Source organism: Trematomus bernacchii, unplaced genomic scaffold, assembly GCF_902827165.1.
Source record: "Trematomus bernacchii unplaced genomic scaffold, fTreBer1.1, whole genome shotgun sequence".
In the NCBI taxonomy this organism is placed as follows: Eukaryota; Metazoa; Chordata; class Actinopteri; order Perciformes; family Nototheniidae; genus Trematomus; species Trematomus bernacchii.
The window spans coordinates 7,071,373-7,091,691 of NW_022987720.1; the positions used below are offsets into that span (position 1 = coordinate 7,071,373).

General features: G+C 39.4%; 1 protein-coding gene across 1 annotated transcript; it reads right to left on the reverse strand.

The window, feature by feature from the left end:
• Positions 1-903: 903 nt before the first annotated feature.
• Positions 904-19,321, reverse strand: LOC117493621. Its single transcript, XM_034144268.1, has 9 exons — positions 18,819-19,321; positions 17,992-18,120; positions 14,383-14,465; positions 10,798-10,957; positions 8,570-8,716; positions 6,277-6,408; positions 5,627-5,850; positions 1,500-5,521; positions 904-1,343 (listed from the first exon to the last, which is right to left on the reverse strand). Exons 1-9 carry the CDS (start codon positions 18,981-18,983, stop codon positions 1,267-1,269), a joined length of 5,139 nt encoding a protein of 1,712 aa, XP_034000159.1. The 5' UTR covers positions 18,984-19,321; the 3' UTR covers positions 904-1,266.
• Between the last annotated feature and the right edge of the window lie 998 nt (positions 19,322-20,319).

Sequence of the window (20,319 nt, forward strand, 5' to 3'; positions counted from 1 at the left end):
TCAGAAACTGATATAAACCCCATTTAATATCTGTGAAACACCACACAATTGAAAACGTAAAAATATAGAATAGAGAAAGTGATGATTATGATTAAAAGTCTCTTAAAGTCGCTTAAAAAAAATCAATACAACTTTAAACTACACAATGGTTGTTATTCTAATATAATCTTTATTAAGTTTGATTAAACCCGCTCCAGATTTGAAACTACTCCTATGTGGAAATGTAAGACAGTATTATTCAGTGGTGGAATTAGTTGAAAGATTTCCGTCCAATTTAGAGATACTTGTGAATTACTAAATATTTCCATTTTATGTTGAGTTATTACACATATTAAGATGTACATTTTTCAAATTAAGATAATCAAAAGAGTTTCGGGCACAAACAGGGGCAGAAAATACTAAATATTTCACTAAAGCAGATAAGCTTGGAGAAAAGTACATTTCCTCCAATGTATCTTGTGAACCACTGAACTAATATACCACATAATACCACATCATAACTACCATATATAACTGTACATGATGTCACACTGCTTCTCTTTAGTGCAGGGGTGGGGAACCTCCGGCCTCCGGGCCGTATACGGACCGCGAGACCATTTGGTATGGCCCTTGAGGTCATTTATAAACACACGCAAAAAAGAAAAAAAATTAAAGAAATCTGGACCGCAAAAGAATTAAACAAGCGAGTGCCTGTTTTTCCTGGCCACATGGTCCTTGAACACAACACGAGCCTAACGTGTCATCACGTGGTATATGTCTCGTCTGACAGGGGTGTAGTTCTGCCGGAGAGCATTGGAACGCCGCTCCGGCAGTTCAGAAATTGCAGTACCCATAAGGAGCCGTACACATGCCGCAGTTTTTGTGTGGCTGTGTCTTAGTTGAAAGCCCAGTGGCGATCTTCTCATCTGTCATACTGATCATACAGTCAATAACTTTGTTGTTATTAGCATCTGGTTAGCTAGCATGCTAACGAATATAAGAAACTTTTTCTACAACCAGTGAGGTAAAGGCACATCTTTATATGATCATTATAGTTATAAAAAAATAAGAGAATAAAGTAAACGCATACGCGAGTCATGGTAAGATATCTGGATTAAGAGGTTGCTTTTTCTTTGCACAGCATGAAAGAAAGGCCAAATGAATGGGCTGTGATTTTAGTATTTTTAAGCAGAGGTCAATAATTTGTATGGCTCTCGGAGGATGTTGAAAAAATTGAAATGGCCCTTGAGAGGAAAAAGGTTCCCCACCCCTGCTTTAGTGGTCCATTCACAAGATGTCGTCAGCTTTGCCATCTGTAACCCTGACACCTGTGGTCAGCCAGCGCTGCACGAGGGGAGAGGTAACTGCAAGAGAAAGATTATTCTTAATTGATTATACTGGCTTACAACAATGTTTATTTTATAATCAGTTTTTTAGTAACTAGAATCTTTATAGTATTTCTCCCGGCAACGGTCACATTTACTAATATTGGTTTACTTGAAGTCAAACTAGTCCCTCACCTGAAGCCTGTTGTTGTTGTTTTTGTTGAGCTTTTCTTTGTATTTCCTGACTTCTCTCCCTTCCTGCTGCAGAGATTGACAGAGCCGCCATCTTACACACACTGATTCTCTCCTTGTTGCCTCCGGCTCCACTGCCAGTGCTCCTGATTTGCCGGTTGCTGCTGCTGATTACCCTCCCCCCTGTGCATTTAGTACCCCCTGACCCAGGGGAGCTGCTTATCCTTACATCGGCTCGGCTGCTAATTCGGTCGCTGCTACCTCCACTGCTGTTTTTAGACACGGTCCCAGGGCTTCCCATGCCTCTCCCGCCAGCTGGTGAACTGCTCAGCCACCCGGGGCTAGGGGCTCGTTGGCTGTTGGTTGTCCCCCCTCCACCTGATCGCCCTGCAATCCCCACTGTGCTCCTCCGTTCGTAGGCTGAGCTGTAAACTGGCGTTGAGTCGCCGCTGCCAGTGCTGGCGAATCTCCCAGAACTGCTGATCCTGTGGCTCCCGGGCGAGCTGCTGAGTTTGCTTCCACTTCCTGAGCGACTTAAACTACCACCACTACCTACACTGCTACTGCGCCTAACAACACTACCCGAGCTGAGCCTGCCACCACTACCAGTACTGCTGAGCCTTCGTCCAGTACTTGTGTAGCTACTTGGTGGACTGATGACTTTGCCAAAATTTGCATTGACACTGACCCTGTCTGCATTACTGGCACTACTCAAACGTCCACTACTCCCACCATAAACTCTCCACTCTCCACTATCTCCACTGCCAAACCTCTGCACTCTCTGTGGGCTTGTTGCTTGTTGCACTGCCATAAAAGGTCTTTCTACGCTGTCTGCATTGGGTAAGGTATTGCTGCTCATACGTCCAGAACTCGGACCATAGACTCTCCACTCGCCACTCCCTCTGAGACCAAATCCCCCTGTTCCTGTAGGACTTGTTGGAAGGTGCATGGCAGTTGACTGGCTGTCCCTGCTCTGTGGAATGGGTACAATATCACTGCATTTTAGACTGCCGCTGGAAACCATCCACTCTCCACTCCCTCCACTTCCAAACCTTCCTCTGTCTGGTGGACTTGTTGCAGGGATCATTCCCACAGACGGACTTTCTTCACTCCCTGTTCTGGGCAAGCTGCTTTCATGTCCAAGACTACCTCCATAAACCATCCATTCTCCATTCCCTCTATTGCCGAATCTTCTTTTTTCTGGTGCACTTGTTGCAGGGTTTGAGGCAACTGATGGGCCTTCTTCTTTTCTTTCACTTGGTAAGCAAGTGCCACCATCAAGGCTGCTCTTTCGTCCAAGACTGCCACCATAAAATGCCCACTCCCCAGTTCCTTTACTGCCGAACCTCCCTTTTTCTGTTCGGCTTGACAGGCTTTCTTCACTCCCTGTACTGGGTAAAGTTGTACTTGTGCATCCCAGACTTCCGCCATAAACCCTCCAGTCTCCACCTCCCTGCCTGAAAGTTCCCTCTACTCCAGTTGTAATGACAGCTTCTGCATTACCACTGACCCTACCTGATGAATTTGCAGCTGTGCCAACAAAACTACTAGCCATAATACTACCTCCTGAATTACTCGCCAAATCACTAAAGGTAGTTCCTTCATTGGCAGGGAGACTTCCAAAGCTAGCTGACCTTACAAACACTTTTTCACTGTTACTTGTCTCCTTGGCAACCAGCCAATCATTGTTTTTCTGTCCCCTCACTTTACCATCCATACTGGCAATCTCTTTCTGGCCTACTGAGCAACACATGCCTCCTTCCTTTATATTCTGAACATCTTTGTTATCTTTGAAACTCTCCATGGGATTTCTCACATCTCTTACACTTTTACGATAAAGGCCTCCAAAACCAAGCTGTTCCTCTTGGTCTGCTATGATACTAGGACCACCTGGACCTCCAAACTCCATGCCTCCAAGACTGTTTCGAAACGATCCAAAACACAAACTGTCCCCATCTCTGCCTATAACGCTGACTTTCCTATTTCTGTCCTCTCCTGGCAAAGTTTGATCGCTCCTAAAGGACAGAGACTGTTCTTCCTCTTTTGACGACAGAACGTATTTCTCGACTGGTCTCACATGTGCAATCGCCTCAGTTAGATTCAGACAGATTTCTTCGTCTTCTTCTTCACCATTTGGACTCAGACACACCTCAACCTCAACTGGACTCAAACATATGTCTGGATCATTTGTACTCATAAGAGAATCAGGACTTTTAACATCCCCTTCTGGATCAACTGGGCAAAATACTTGATCTGTCATGCTCATTAACACCTCTGCCTCATCTGGGCTTAAACATGTTTCTGGACTCAAGCATGCAAATGGCTTTGTTGGACTCATCTCCTCATGGTCAGATAAACACAAAGCCACGCCAGAATCTGTTTGACTTAAAATCGACTTTCTTGACTTTGTGATACTCAACACTGCTCCTTGGTCTGTTAAATTAATGATCTCGTTGTCCGACTCAGTAGGGTCCATTTGTTCCTCAAGGGTATCATGGAAACCCACAAAAAAGTTCCCTTCTAATTCAAGGTCCTTCAAAATCTCTCTACTTGGAGATTTACTTTCAAGGTTGTAATTGATGTCTTGGCCACCAGATGAAGCAGTTGCATTACTGGACTGTGTATCTGCTTCTTCCATTACTTTTCTTCTTTCGGCATTGGAGAATGTACCTTCTACTTTTACTGCTTCTTCCTTATCATTTTCTATTGTTTCTACATCCATGTCCTCGATCAGGATTATCTCAACAGAGACATTACCCTGACCCTCCTCAGACCCATGCATGTGAGGTACAGAAATAATGGATGCTGTAACGACAACTTCCCCGTCATCCCCATCAGCTTCTGTTTGAGTCTCCAAACTCAAAGACACAACTTTGGCAGGACCCTGCTCAGTGCAATCTTTGGGAGCCAAGGTCATATATTCTGGTTCTTTCTTTACATCTGCAGTGGTCTCTTTGCTGGGATCGGTTGTTGCTGAATGTGGTTTTTGCTTTGCTTCTTGTTCTGCACAAATAATGTTTTTTGGGACCTTTGTTTGAACGTGTGTCCCTGTTTTATCAGCCTGCAAACCAACTGCGGTAGTTTGTTTATTGGTAAAAGGTTTTGTGTTTTCTTGAACAGCAGCACTCTTTGCAGAGTGTGTGTCAATAACTAATGTGGTGTTTCCTTGTGGAGTATTAATCTCCAGTTTAGAAGCAGTAATATCAGCTACTTCACAAGAGACCTTACCCTGATCCTCCTCAGAAGGAAGAATGTGAGATCCAGAAGCAAACAATGCTGTATCTGAAACTTTCCCCGCATTTTCTTCAGCTTCTGCTTGAATCTCCAAACTTAAAGACATGACCTTTGCAGATTCTGGCTCTTTTTTTACCTCTGCATCAGTTCCTTTACTGGGATCAGTTGATGCCAAATGCTGTTCTTGCTTTACTTCTGGTTCTACACAAGAAATGTTTTTGGGGACCTCTGTTTCAACGTGGGTCGTTGTTTGATCAGCCTGCAAACCAGTTCCTGTGGTTATTTGTTTAGAAGTAATATCTTCTGGTTTTGCCAATGTTGTGTGTTTTTGTGCAGTACTTATCTTCGGTTTAGAAGCTTTGCCACCAGCCCCTTCTTCTAAAACTTGGCTAATCTCAGTACTGACAATGGATGAGTTCTGCAGCTCACAATGTTTAGTATGGACTTTATGCTCCACAGGACTGCCCTTTCTGTCCACTGTTGTGCTGACGGTCATGCATTCGCTCTTGGTTCTTTTAGGAAGAGCGCCTGTGCCCTGGTATTCAGCCTTGTGGAATGATCCTATCAGATTTGAAGTGTTAATCGATCTTATTGGTGAGTTTTTCGATTGCTGTTGTATGACATTGTGTGTGTGGCCTCTAAAGACAGTTTGAACCCCCATCATCCTGAGATTTCCTCCCCGAATGCTAAATGTATTTATTGGTGTGATGTTTCTTTTGTAGGCAGGAGGGCTGGTTTCAGCACAGAAAGATGTGACGTTAGCCGCGAAGATTGACTGAGGACCTGAGAGCCTTTGAACAGGAGATATAAAGACATAACATTCAAAAAATTACTTACAAAACAACATGATTTGCAAAATAAGTTTCAAACATTATATAATTGTCTTTATGTCCTACCCTTGTATGCTTGATGCATCCAGCAGCCTCCTGTAGTCCTCTATCTGGGTCTCCAGCCTGCTGTTTACCTCCAGCAACGCCTGATGCTCTTCAGCCTGCTGAGCTGCAAACTGCAGCTCTGAATCCAGGTCTCTGCACAGGACGTCTGCTTTCTGCTGTAAGTCCACCAGCTGCAGGACGAAGGACTCTGTCTGCTGCAGACTGGAGGCCTCCAACACCATGTTCTACACAGGCAGACACATACGGTCAGTGGTGGAATGTAGTGAAGTACATTTATTCAAGTACTGTGTCTAAGTGCAGTTTTGGGGTAGGCTACTTTATACTTTTACTCCACAAGATTTTTAGGAAGTAACATGTTCCCCATCAGTGTTTTAATATTATATATGAAGTTCCTGGACTAATATTACTGCTGCAATATGTTGCATTTTAATGCTGTTGATGTTTTAAACTTCTTTATATACTGTAAGCCAGTTTAGTCTGCAGCAATGCAACGTTTATAAGATCACATGTTTGTGGCTTTGTCCTGTTGACAACCACATATCTAACATAACACATACATTCTAATGACTATATCCTAATCACAGTCAGTCTCTCATCAACTAAATGTTTACACAGTCAATACCAATGTTTTAACTTCAAGTGTCTCTAACCAGATCCTGCAGCTGTGTGAGCTCCTCCTCCAGACCTCCTGCTGTTCTCCACAGCTCCTCAACCTCGGCCTGGAAGACCTCTGACCCTGCTCGAGGGTCAAAGGTCACCGCTGGAGAGCTCAGCAAAGATACCTGAACACAACAAACCTAACATTAAAAACCTGCTAACCCTTACTTAGTAGTGCGTGTAGCCATATGTACAGCCATGTACATGGGACATACAAACAGTGCATCTCATATTGACAAAAAAAAACCTTACTAACCGAGTTTTCTACTTCACACTAAAAATAGGCCGTTGTGATACACGCGTAGACAACGTCTGCAGGATCATAAATGATCATTATGTTGGGGTCCTTAAACCATTATTTCGCTAAGATAAAATACATTAAGGTTTTGGTTTTTAGTGTAATTCACAAATGTTCCACCAGATGGAGCCATAATGTACATATCATTAACAAAAAAGTGCATTAAATTGACAACATTTATTTTAAGCATCTAAGCAAGCAGAAGGCAGGAAATGTGTGTTTTAAGTGTCGGTTCACTTGTCTCAGACACCCAGGGTGATGATAACATATGTAACTAATGTGTTACAACCCATGTTTTGAACATGGGTACAACCCTGTGTGTGTGTGTGTGTGTGTGTGTGTGTGTGTGTGTGTGTGTGTGTGTGTGTGTGTGTGTGTGTGTGTGTGTGTGTGTGTGTGTGTGTGTGTGTGTGTGTTGTGTGTGTGTGTGTGTTGTGTGTGTGTGGGTGTGTGTGCGGTGTGGTGATGAGGTTAAATGCCACAGCATGCCAGTTGAAACAGTGAACGATCGCTATTGTGTACGCTTAGGGTGTAATGGTATTATACACAAATATTGTAGGAGCACAGAAACAGTGTTCAAATTCTGCTTTTACAAACTTATTTTGGTTGTGCTTACCTTGCAAAGTAATGTTATAAGTGTCAAAGGAATGTTTTAATGTAAATATTAATGATAATATTGTAGCGTGTCCAAGTTAATAGTTATTTCAGTTATCAGATGTGCACAGTTTAGTACATTTGTAAAGTTATTTAGGCAATGTTGTTGGTGGGAGTTAGGGAGAGACCGCCCCTTCCAGGTGTGTGTGTGCGTTTTCCGGTGTGTGTGTAGGGAGTACGAGACGGTAGGAGTTGTGTTCGAGTGTGGGGGAAAGTCATAATGAGTGTTATACTATTGATTGGCTCTGTAAGGCGTGGCTGTGGCCGTCAATACCATAAAATAAAGAGAACGTTTTCGACATTGAAGGCTCGTGATCTGTGATCTTGAATAGCGATGAACGCTACAATATGAACAGGCTCGTGCTTGGCCCACTGGTATTGTTTGTTTATTTATTTTGAAAATTAACTAGCAACGCCGTGCTGTCATATCGCAACTGCTAAACTACTGCAGCAAAAAAATCCTGGCGCCGCCCATGTCCATAATCCACCAGTTAAAGGAAATACAACTAATGTGTTGTGTTATATTAGCTGTACAATTTACCACATATGGTGTTCTTAGTTTCCATACCTCCTGTGTTTTACGAGCGACTTATCAAGTCTTGGCAAACGGCATAAAACACGATTAAACATGATAGTATATAAAACCATGCTCGTATCTACAACCTATAGAAATGCAAAACGGCGTCAGTTTAGACGTAATTCTGTCCTCCTGTTTACCGCATCATTTATGAGAATACATTTCATAACATTAACACAACATATTCGAGGTGGTTTTAAATAACATATCCCTATTTATTTATTTATCCAAGTTATGTTTTTGTGTGCACTGAGGAGTCTCAAACAGGCGTTTGTTTAATCATTTTAAGATTGGCTTTAATCAATGTTTGAAAATGAATTCTTCATATTTGATAAATGAGAGGTAACATTTTATTTATGGTATTATTTCCACATATTTCTCTCCATTCTTCCTTCTGCCAACGGTGTCGCAGTTTCTCGTCTCTCCAGTTTGTGTGCTTAGTGCGTACGCATGGGTTAGAGTTTGCGTGGAGGACCGCACATTTTCCCGTCAAGTTAGTATTTTATAAATCGCAAACATTGCGTAGAAACTGGCATGCGCCATTTTTTGAGCGTATATCCCTTTATAAATGAGGCCCCAGGTCTTGTAGTTTTCAGCTTTTGCAAAATAGAGAATGTATAATAATTTTCTGACATTTTATAAAGCAACAATTTAACCTATTTAAAAAATTGTATATTAATTCATGATAAAATGATTATGCAAACTTTTCTTCTTTGGATTTAGGCTGGTTGGGCCGGTGCTACAGATGTTGGTGTACCTGGGTGTTGTAGCAATGCTTCTGGTGGAGCAGCGTCTCACCGGCCCTCCTCAGGTGCTCCAGCTGCTGGATCAGATCTGATGACCCCGCCGTCTGCATCTCCACAGCTACACCCCCTGACGCCTGGGCGAGGAGACCCCGCGTGTCCTGGACAGGTAGACAGGAAACAGGGCGTAAACTTTCATGTGAATAATCTATGACATACCTGTTTCTGATATATTATAAACAAACTTTGTTATGTTGTATTCTGATTAAAGCTTTGTATGAATATAGGCACTCGTAAATAAATAATGCATTATAGTATTATTATATTGCATTTCAATATGTTACAATGCATCACTATCTTCATGTTATGCATCACTTTCTTTTTATAATGCATTATTTCCTTTTCAATTTCCATTGTAATCTTTTAAAATATAATAACAATCTAAATATGATGCGTTATATTATTATCTTTTAAGGTTGACTACTATCTCTTTGTAATGCTTCACTATCTCATAATTATGCATTTAAATAATTTAATAATGCAATCCTGTCAAAATGTACAAGACGGTTTCTACTATGCATTATTGTCTTTTATAACGCATATTTTTCATTTTATAACTCATCATGTTCTTTTAATCATTATATAATAAGTATCATTATATGATGATAAGTCTTTAACAGTCATTTTTATTTGGCATTTATTTAAGTAAAATATATATAATTATTGCTAAAAAAGTCAGTGAATAGGTAGCAGTCATTAAGTTTTACATTTCTGACCTCATAATGAAATGCTTTATCATGTGTTATAATGGTTCCAAAACATTAGGAATGTTTATGAATGCTTAAACAGATCTATTGTCCAATTGTAATCCATTAAAAGTATGTTTATAATGCATTATAGACATTCTCTTCTTATTCTGGTTAGACATGGGCATCATAGAAAGTGCTTTTTTGATTTTAATTGTGCTACCTGCTGATATAATTCATGGTGTTGTTACCTGCTGATATAATTCATGGTGTTGTTACCTGCTGGTGTAATGCATGGTGTTGTTACCTGCTGGTGTAATGCATGGTGTTGTTACCTGCTGGTGTAATGCATGGTTTTGTTACCTGCTGGTGTAATGCATGGTGTTGTTACCTGCTGGTGTAATGCATGGTGTTGTTACCTGCTGGTGTAATGCATGGTGTTGTTACCTGCTGGTGTAATGCATGGTGTTGTTAGCTGCTGGTGTAATGCATGGTGTTGTTAGCGGTGTAATGCATGGTTTTGTTACCTGCTGGTGTAATGCATGGTGTTGTTACCTGCTAATGTAATGCATGGTGTTGTTACCTGCTGGTGTAATGCATGGTGTTGTTAGCGGTGTAATGCATGGTGTTGTTACCTGCTGGTGTAATGCATGGTGTTGTTACCTGCTGGTGTAATGCATGGTGTTGTTACCTGCTGGTGTAATGCATGGTTTTGTTACCTGCTGGTGTAATGCATGGTGTTGTTACCTGCTGGTGTAATGCATGGTGTTGTTACCTGCTAATGTAATGCATGGTGTTGTTACCGGTGTAATGCATGGTGTTGTTACCGGTGTAATGCATGGTGTTATTACCTGCTGGTGTAATGCATGGTGTTGTTACCTGCTGGTGTAATGCATGGTGTTGTTACCTGCTGGTGTAATGCATGGTGTTGTTACCTGCTGGTGTAATGCATGGTTTTGTTACCTGCTGGTGTAATGCATGGTGTTGTTACCTGCTGGTGTAATGCATGGTGTTGTTACCTGCTGGTGTAATGCATGGTGTTGTTACCTGCTGGTGTAATGCATGGTGTTGTTACCTGCTGGTGTAATGCATGGTGTTGTTACCTGCTGGTGTAATGCATGGTTTTGTTACCTGCTGGTGTAATGCATGGTGTTGTTACCTGCTGGTTGTAATGCATGGTTTTGTTACCTGCTGGTGTAATGCATGGTTTTGTTACCTGCTGGTGTAATGCATGGTGTTGTTACCTGCTGGTGTAATGCATGGTGTTGTTACCTGCTGGTGTAATGCATGGTTTTGTTACCTGCTGGTGTAATGCATGGTGTTGTTACCTGCTGGTGTAATGCATGGTGTTGTTACCTGCTGGTGTAATGCATGGTTTTGTTACCTGCTGGTGTAATGCATGGTGTTGTTACCTGCTGGTGTAATGCATGGTGTTGTTACCTGCTGGTGTAATGCATGGTTTTGTTACCTGCTGGTGTAATGCATGGTGTTGTTACCTGCTGGTGTTGTCTCTGCAGCTCCGTCAGTCGCTGTGTGAGGTCTCTCCACAGTTTGTGGAGCTCTGGCAGAGTGTGCAGCAGCAGCCCCTCCTGCAGCAGCCTCATGTCACTGAGCTCCGCCTCCACACTACCACAACGCTTACTCTCCTTGTCACACCTGTTCACACAGCAGGGCATGAGGGGAAATCTCTTCATGAGCATGTGTTGAAGGTATGTGGATTACTGTTGAAACCTGAATCACTTTCATTTTGGATCAATCAGAATCAAGAAAACTGTATTTATCCTGGATTGAAATTGTGTTTTGTGATCAAAGGATGAAATATTTATATGAAGAAAAACAATAAGCACATTGTACTAATATAACAACAATACATATTTTTAAATGTGTTTATTACAGTATACAATAATATAAACATTAATATATGAATGGATGTTAATAATTATATTATCAATGCTGTGTTTCCGAGATATGAATGAATACTATTTTATTTTTCTTCTTACAAATGAAAAATGTTATGCTGAGATAAGTATTTACACTCTTTAAACTCAATTACCTGTGGAACCCGTGATCTACACCAGTGATTCTCAAACTTTTTTCAATAATGTATCCCCTTTGAAAAAAGATTCAGCCAAGTACCCCCTGATCAGCGCAAAAACTATTTGTTAGGGAAAAAAAGCTTATATAAAGAGGTACAGTACAGCGCTGCACCATCAGTGTCTGATTTATTAAAACAACAACATTGTAACTGAGAAACACTTAAATGCTACATTTCAAATGTTTACAATCCATCACTAAATTCATAGCCAACCAATTTTAACATCATGCAATAACACTAAGACGACATTAGTTGCATTGAACTGATCTTTTTAATAAGTTGTACTTACAATTTAGTGAGAAACATGGGCTTGTGCTTCTCTGAGGATCTTTGTCATTCTGACCGGGAGGCAACTGCAGTGATTACACTTCGTGTTTTGAAATATGTGTAACTCTGTTAATATAAAACCCACACTGCTCAAACTTCGTTACTTTTCCTAAAATTGGTATATATTTTTTTTCATTTTTTTTTCATTAACATAAAATAAATCTCACGTACCCCCTGCAGTACTCCAACGTACCCCTAGGGGTCCGCGTACCCCCATTTGAGAACCACTGATCTACACAACCCGGTCTCACGGCATTTCGTGTTATAGTCACAACATTTAATCTATTGATTCGTGTTCACCAACACGATTTTCCCCTTTTTTTCGTGTCACACAGAACGATTTTAAAAGCAATGTATTGGTAGTATGTTTCGTGCCTGCAACACGTCTTTTTGTCCTGTCAGGTCTTGGAAGACCGGAAGCTGTGTGGTTCATAAAAACATGTTCTTACTCAATATCAAGCCACGATTATTGTTTTTAATTTTAAATCGTATAATGTCTGACTTTTTTTGCCGTCTGTGAGGAAAAGAAATGGGGCTCAGAGCCTCAGAATACTGAAATCTGTATTTTTTAAATCTTTTTTTCCTTCTAATTTGTTATTCTTTTCTAAATAACACACTGTTATTTACTCAACAATAACACACAATTATCCTTGTTTTTATTTATTTGTTTAATTCTATAATCTCTGGCTTTTTTGGCGTCCGTCAGGAACTGAATTTCAAAATAAAATAACTGGAAACAGATACACACCCAGTGAACTGATTACCCAAGATCCTCAGCTATGGTTTAAGCTCGGTGATTGGATTGTTTAGCCGCAATGCACGTTGGGATATAGTGTTAAAAAACATTTTTTTTAAAAAGAAAATAATACTTTAATCCGAGTGTTCTTGCTTTTCTTGTTGGAAGTCATCACATAACGGCATTGTAATACACAGTTCGGCTGCATTAAATATTACACATCTGCCATAGTTCTCTATTTATAGAGCCCTGATGAGAAGACTTCTGGACAAACTGGAAGAACTGCCACGGAAACTGAATACGTGACGTGGATCATAAATATATCAGCAATTAAACAACATCTTCAATTTCTCTTCACACAATACGTCTCCTTGCAGTATCAATACTAATTCGGCTGACTTTTATATTTGATCCAATTGGTAGATAGGTTATATTTACCCCATAACGGTGCACAGCTGATATAAAAGGACTTGTAGTTTTTAAAGATATTACTGATTTTCTTTGAATATAAGAATGTAAATACTGAGTTGAGAGAATAGTCAGGGGATTTGGGTGATGGGAGACACATCTATGGATTCAGAATTTCAATAGCTTACCATTAAATGACTGATATACCTTTCTGTCTGTATCGCATTAACACCAGATCCCAACGTGCATTTTGTCTAAAACATCCAATCACCGAGCTTAAACCATAGCTGAGGATCTTGGGTAATCAGTTCAGTGGGTGTGTATCATGGGGTGTTTCTCAATCGCGAGTAAAGCTGCTTTAGAGCCACTATTTCAAGCATACTACGTCATCGAGTGCCGCCGAAGTATTGTTCCAATCTCCAGCGTACTTGGAAATCTACCGAGCCCGGCGTACTCCGTTTGGAGAAATATCGAGTGTGCACATGAGTAGACTTCGCGGTCTTAAAATCCCCACAATGCTTTGCGCACGGACCAATTTCCCCAAATCTGTGGCGGAAGATGTAAGGCGGGGCCTCTCATATGACGCACACCTGCACACTTGCTAGCGTGTTCCACACTTCGTTTTCCGAATGCCAGGAAGTATTCTTGACTCGCTTCTGAAGCAAGATGCTCGGCAGACATGTGCTACCAAGCAAGCGTACTCACGATTGAGAAACACCCATGGTGTGTATCGCAATGATGCTCGAAATGTCCCTTATAGGCCTACGTCTGTTTCCTGTTACTTTATTTTGAAATTCAGTTCCTGACGGATGCCAAAAAAGCCCAAGATTATAGAATTAAACAAATAAATAAAAACAAGGATAATTGTGTGTTATTGTTGAGTAAATAACAGTGTGTTATTGTTGAGTAAATAACAGTGTGTTATTTAGAAAAGAATAACAAATTAGAAGGAAAAAAAGATTTAAAAAATACAGATTTCAGTATTCTGAGGCTCTGAGCCCCATTTATTTTCCGGACGGCAAAAAAAGTCTGACATTATACAATTTAAAATAAAAACAATAATCGTGGCTTGATATTGAGTAAGAAGATGTTTTTATGAACCACACAGCTTCCGGTCTTCCAAGACCCGACCGGACAAAAAGACGTGTTGCAGGCACGAAACATACTACCAATAGAAATACATTGCTTTTAAAATCGTTCTGTGTGACACGAAAAAAAGGGGGAAATCGTGATGGTGAACACGAATCAATAGATTAAATGTTGTGACTATAACACGAAATGCCGTGAGACTGGGTTGATCTACAGCACGCTCTTATTATTCTCTAGATTATTGGCGTAAGTAAAATGTCAGAAAAAGTAAAAGAAAAGTCCAAGATTTACCTTATATATGATATAAGTAAGAGAAAAGCAGCAAATCACCATATTGAAAAAGCTGAGAACTGCCTTTAAAGAATGAAAAATAACTTTATTGATTTATTGACTAATCATTGCACCTTTAGTGTAAATGGGATGTACCTGGAGCTGAAGTCGAAGACGGTGAGCTCTGCACCGAGCAGCTGCAGCTTCACCTCAGCCTGGGCCGAGAGACAATCACTGATCTGAGAGAGAGAGAGAGAGAGAGAGAGAGAGAGAGAGAGAGAGAGAGAGAGAGAGAGAGAGAGAGAGAGAGAGAGAGAGAGAGAGAGAGAGAGAGAGCGAGAGCGAGAGTAATCAACTATATATTTTTATTTCACATAAAACGTTACATTAAATTTCATTTAGCTGAGGCTTTTATCCTAAGCAACGCGCTATACTACTACTATCTTGCTAACTGCAATCAACCATAAAGAAACACAATTAAGAACATCATGCAACCTGCAAGAATATTGTCTGTAAATGTGTGTAATAACAATCGTTTGGGAAAAACACATTGTTGCTCTAGGAGGATATTCAGGTGATAAGGTGTGTGTGTGTGTGTGTGTGTGTGGGGGGGGGGGGGGGGTACCTTGGTTGGTTATTGGCTAATGGTTACACAAGCAAAAAAAACATTGTGACATCACAAAGTGGCCAAAATCTGATCAGCTAATTTTCAGACAGGTTTTTATGGAAGAGAGAATCTTTTTCCTGAAACCTTTCAAATGTCTTGACACAGAGGGGACACTTAATCATTTATGACAGACATGAAAATGTGGATTTTGTATAATAGGTGACCTTTAACCTCTTAAGCACGGCGGTCCCCCCATTGGACCCCTCCCACCGTTTTTTTTTCGAGATAATGTCTCAGGGCTTCTTAACATTTATAAAACTATTAATGTGTAGCACCAGATTAACGGGAAGAATCTCAGCTAACTGAAGATATGAACCATTTTTACCAAAACAAAACACAAGTCTCATAAGAAGAGTCTAAATGACCCCTGAGCGAAAATATTCTAACGCACTGCGGCACACAATTCAAGATGAAGATACCCTTATTATTTATCGTAGCTGCACATACAATATAGCCGATTAAAGCTGAGACTCCACTGATTATTTAGGTATAGTATCATCACTGAGCGATCCGAACTTGCGACAGGGGAAGCAAACACAGACATCACAACACGTACCTTTACGGAGCATTTACGGCAGATCGTCTCATCGTAGCTGTCAATTAGGTCAAAAGACGTGTTCAATGGCATTAAAACGAAAAAGAAAAATGCTACAACTGTTGATCCATAGGTTGATAATGTACCTGTGCCTTTGAAGAAATTATTTATAATCCATAATTCCATTTTTTATGTAAAAATCGGAGCGGAAAAGTTAGCTGCTAATGGTAGCCACCAGAGTGTATGCAGCTTCCGGTTTTGGTAACGCGTCACTCTCACTCCTTATTTGTTAACGTGTTGGTGTGTATATAACTTTCCCTCGATTCCATTGGCTCTAGCGGTTATAAAGAGCTTTCATTCATCAAAATCGAGCAAGGGGGGCCAGAGATATGGAAAATCCACCCAAATGACCCCAGAAGTGTTTTTTTTTTTGGCTAAATCTCTCTAAAAAGGTCAAATGTCACTTGTTTTGCATCAATCTTGATACAGGGTACTTATTATATGTTGTACTTTGGATTCCTAAAGCTTTTAGTCTACTAACCCATCATCCAAGGGTAGTTTTCACTATAAGTAAAAAATAATTTTTGGACGGACACTATCATTTACAGTTTTTTACTATGTAAAATCTGAATTTTCTTTAAAATAAAAAACATCTATATTGATTCTGACTTTTCTACATCCAACTCACAAGTTTATCATTACTTTGAGAATAAAGATTATTAATTTAACCCTTTTAGAAGGGAAGATATTTTGTTCTGGGAATGTCATTTTCGAGCCTGAGACCTGAAAAACAGGCTCAGGGCTTAAGAGGTTAAAGAGTTGTTTTCACTGCAAGGCTCTGCGCCCAACCTAGCAGTAAGCAAAGAGCAAATTGCGCATCATGTGAAGGCAGCTTAAGAACTCACAGGTCATTTTAGAAGTTGTTTTTCATGACTTTGGAATTCGGAACTGTTATTAGAAATGATGCTCCTATTCTTAGTCAAATAAAGAAAAAGCAGGGTTTGCTTTGACTTGGGACTTATTGGAGATGGTCTACTTGGATGTCTTGACTTTTTTGTCATGATTTGGATCTATTTTGGAACTCACTATCTTGACTTAGGACATTTTGGTCTTAAGTTGCAACGTTTTTTAGCTTGGGACCTGATTTTGGTTTATTACTGATTTGGGGCCTGAAAAGGTCCATTTAGAATGTGTTTGTCATGACATGGGAAATCATTTTGGACTGTGTTTATTTGGGACTTGCTGTCTGGACTTTCTGACTTATTGCTCTCAACTCAAGTGTTTTTAGATTTGTTGGACATAAATACTAGTTATAATAATAATTTGAGACTTTCTTTTTTGACTTGAAACTTGCTTTTCATGATTTGGGACTTATTAGGAACTCGCTGTCTTCATTTGTTGGTCTTCATTTGCGATGTTTACATGTATGTGTTGCTTGGGACCTGATTTGGGGAATTGTTCCTGATTTTGGACATGACTTTCTGACATGTTGGTATTGACTTGGGGACATACTAGATTTAATTGGGACTTTAAAGGCGACTTGTATTTATGATGGGAAAGTTACTAGAATATATCAATTATGAATACTGCCTCAGGCTTGGAGGGCACTATCCAATGAAGCACTTCTAACACTTACCCCACCTCTTCAGGTTGTTGTTTGACAAATGATCAGATCATGTTGAAGTTCAAGTTTAATCTCTGACATTTGAATCGTGACATTTAGAGTCAGACTCGTCTCATCCTGTCTAACCTTTAAGCAGAAGCAAAACTTCCTGAAGAGTCAGTGCCGGAGGAAGATGCTAAACCTCCATTCCCCTGCAAGCTGCATCAGGCCTGACTTTGGTATTCACTTCATTTAAACAGATTTTTACTTGGCATTTGCTGATTGTAATTTGGCTCAATTTATTTTGAGTGGCTTTTGAATGGACTATATTAGGTCCTTATTTGATCTTTCTTTAGTCTTTATCTGGTTTTCATTTCTTTTTTTACTTTGTCTTTTTTTGGCCTTTATCTGGCCTTTATCTGGTTTTTATTTGACCTTTACCTTGCCTGTAATCAGTCTATATTTGGCTTTTATCTGGTCATTCTCTCATCGTTTTATGTACTTTATTTAGCCTTTTAATTTATGTTGCTTTTATTTGGTCGATATTTGCATTTTTTTATCTGATCAATATTATATTTATATCTGGCCTATATTTAGCCTTAACTTGTCTTTATTTGGCCTTCATCTGCTTGTTGTCTTGTTATTTCATTTTATTCCATATTATTATTTTTAATATATTTTACCATATTTTCTTTACTTTTTTACAGTAAACCAACATTATTATTATTATTATTATTATTATTATTATTATTATTATTATTATTATTATTATTATTATTATTATTATCATCATTATTATTATTATTATTATTATTATCATTATTATTATTATTATTATTATTATCATTATTATTATTTATTTTGTATTTCGTGGTTTCGGGTTTCTTATGGTAGTGAATGGATTAGATCAGATTGCTGTAATTGTTATTTCATTGGATCGTTAGTGTTTCTCTGTGTCACCTGTCCCTGCAGCAGGGACACCGCCTTCAGGTGTCCGTCCAGCTGTCTCAGCTCTTGGGGACACTTCCTGTCCAGCTCCTCCTGGATGTGACACTCCAGCCTCTGATTGGCCACCTCCAGACTCTGGACCTGCATCCACCAATCGGGGGTGAAAAGTAATGTTATGTAATATTTAAAAAAATCTAAATTTAAAAGTTGTTATTCATTACTCTACATACAAATGTCACAGCCCTGTGGAATCCAATGAAGCACAAAAATGAAGTTGCAGAATGGAACGATTTTTTAAATGTAATTTACATATGTGTACTTCAGCTAATAACCTATTACATAGTTCTTCACAGGAAACTTCGAGCTTAAATTCAAAAGGAAAAAATATGGTGGAGAAATATTATGAATCCCCCATAATTTCTAAAACTTAAACATTCGAATAAATAGGGCATAACCTGTGTTGCTGTGAGCCAAGCTCCAACATTTGGTGCTCAGTCAAAGAAGAAGTCTGTTGAGAAATTGCTACTTTTATTTTATTCTTCCCCTTTAAAACAATAATTAAAATAACACTTATAAATCCTAATGCTTATAGTGGCTTTAGTGCTGCTGCGAGATACATCGGAGAGAAGAGTGGGAAGGTTTTGGAATATTTCCACCTGGAGCATCAAAGAATAAAAAGTTGATGCATATAAATATATGTAGAAATAATCATAAAACTTAGATCAGTACAAAGCTCCATAGCTGCAGTTAAATGTTGGTGTTTCTGTGCTGCTGCTGCTGCTGCTGCTGAACCATCTTAGGAGAAATGTTGTTTTATGTTCATCTCATGCATCTCCTACCTGCTGCAGGTACGAGGCCAGCCTCCTGTTGAGCTGCTGCATGCTGAGCTTCTCTCTGGACAAACAGAAGCTCCGGCTGCTGTCCGGAGCCCCGGCTGCAGGAGCCGTGCTGTAATGCACCAAGACTCCAGGTCCATGATGAACACGGTAATCCCACCCCTGCATGGGATGCTCTGCCTGCACGGAGAACCTGTGTCATCTCACCACTCACTTGTGTTCACTTCTGGATATCACATGTCAACTCATCTTTCCTCCCTGCTCCTTTAAAGTGTCTTCCTCTGCACAAATACAGGTGTAAAGGTTAGTTTCTGCCTCGTTCTAATGCTGCACCTCTAAATCTCTTCTTTCAGCAGTTGTCTAAACTCCAGTCTTTGCGTGTGAAGTGTTTCTTTCACAGGTATATCAGGTCTTGATGGAGCTCAGGTTTAATCATCCTAACCTTTAAATCATGACATTTAGAACAGGTTCCAGCAATGCAGCCCTTCCCCTTATTAGCATATTGAAGCGTGAAGCTTGTGAGAAAACGACATTCAGGTTTTCACTTGCCCTGCAGATGTTCTGGCTCACTGTGTTCTGTAACCTGTGGGCCAAAGGACACCTGTCAGAACATATACTGTATTTCATATGCACATCTGGTTGCGGGAAGGTGTGGAAAGGATTTTTAATTCATGCATCAGAATATAAATAAAAAAATCACACAAGGAAAGCACAGCAATTGTTTTGAGTCCATGCAAAATTCAATTGGCAAAACAAATTCAAATTTAGTGTTTAACTCTGCATTTATAAACCTCAGTCTTATTTTGGAATTGTAACACTAACATTGTGCTCAGTTAATGCACACAAATCTATTAGGGAATATTATTTTATGCTGAATAGCAATTATGTGTTTTTTTGTGTTATATTAAAGACAGAGAAACACAGATTGTGTCAATGTTATCATTTTATATTTGGAATGTCGTTATGTAAAATAAATGGGAAGTTCCTCTTTTAAACATGGAATATTTTTCTATTCAACAAAGCAACACTTCTAACAAAAAATTATCATTTTAAAATATTTAAAATATGAATATGTTCATAATGTGTTTATAAATCAAAGTTTCACACTTCAGAAGCAGCTGCCCCACTAAACCATAAAACCCTGAATAATGGAAATATATTGGTCTATCATTTTTAAATTGAGTAAAAAGCTGTGTTAATAAGGGTTGTAACATTTTCCAAAACATGACAGATTAAATTAAAAAAATTGTAATTGTAATGCCTTGGTACAGTTATTCAATTACTGTACAACGTTGTGGTACTTTACCTGAGTTTTTAAATGTTTGACATTTTGTACTACATCTCAGAGTAAATATTAAACTTTGACTCAATATCATTTTCCTGAAAGCTTTAATTATTAGTTAATCTATTAAGAATGTAACACAAGCCACATATTTATCCTCTTTTAAATCGTTTTTGCAAAACGCACTTAAATTGAATTTTACTGCATCAATTCTTTAACAAT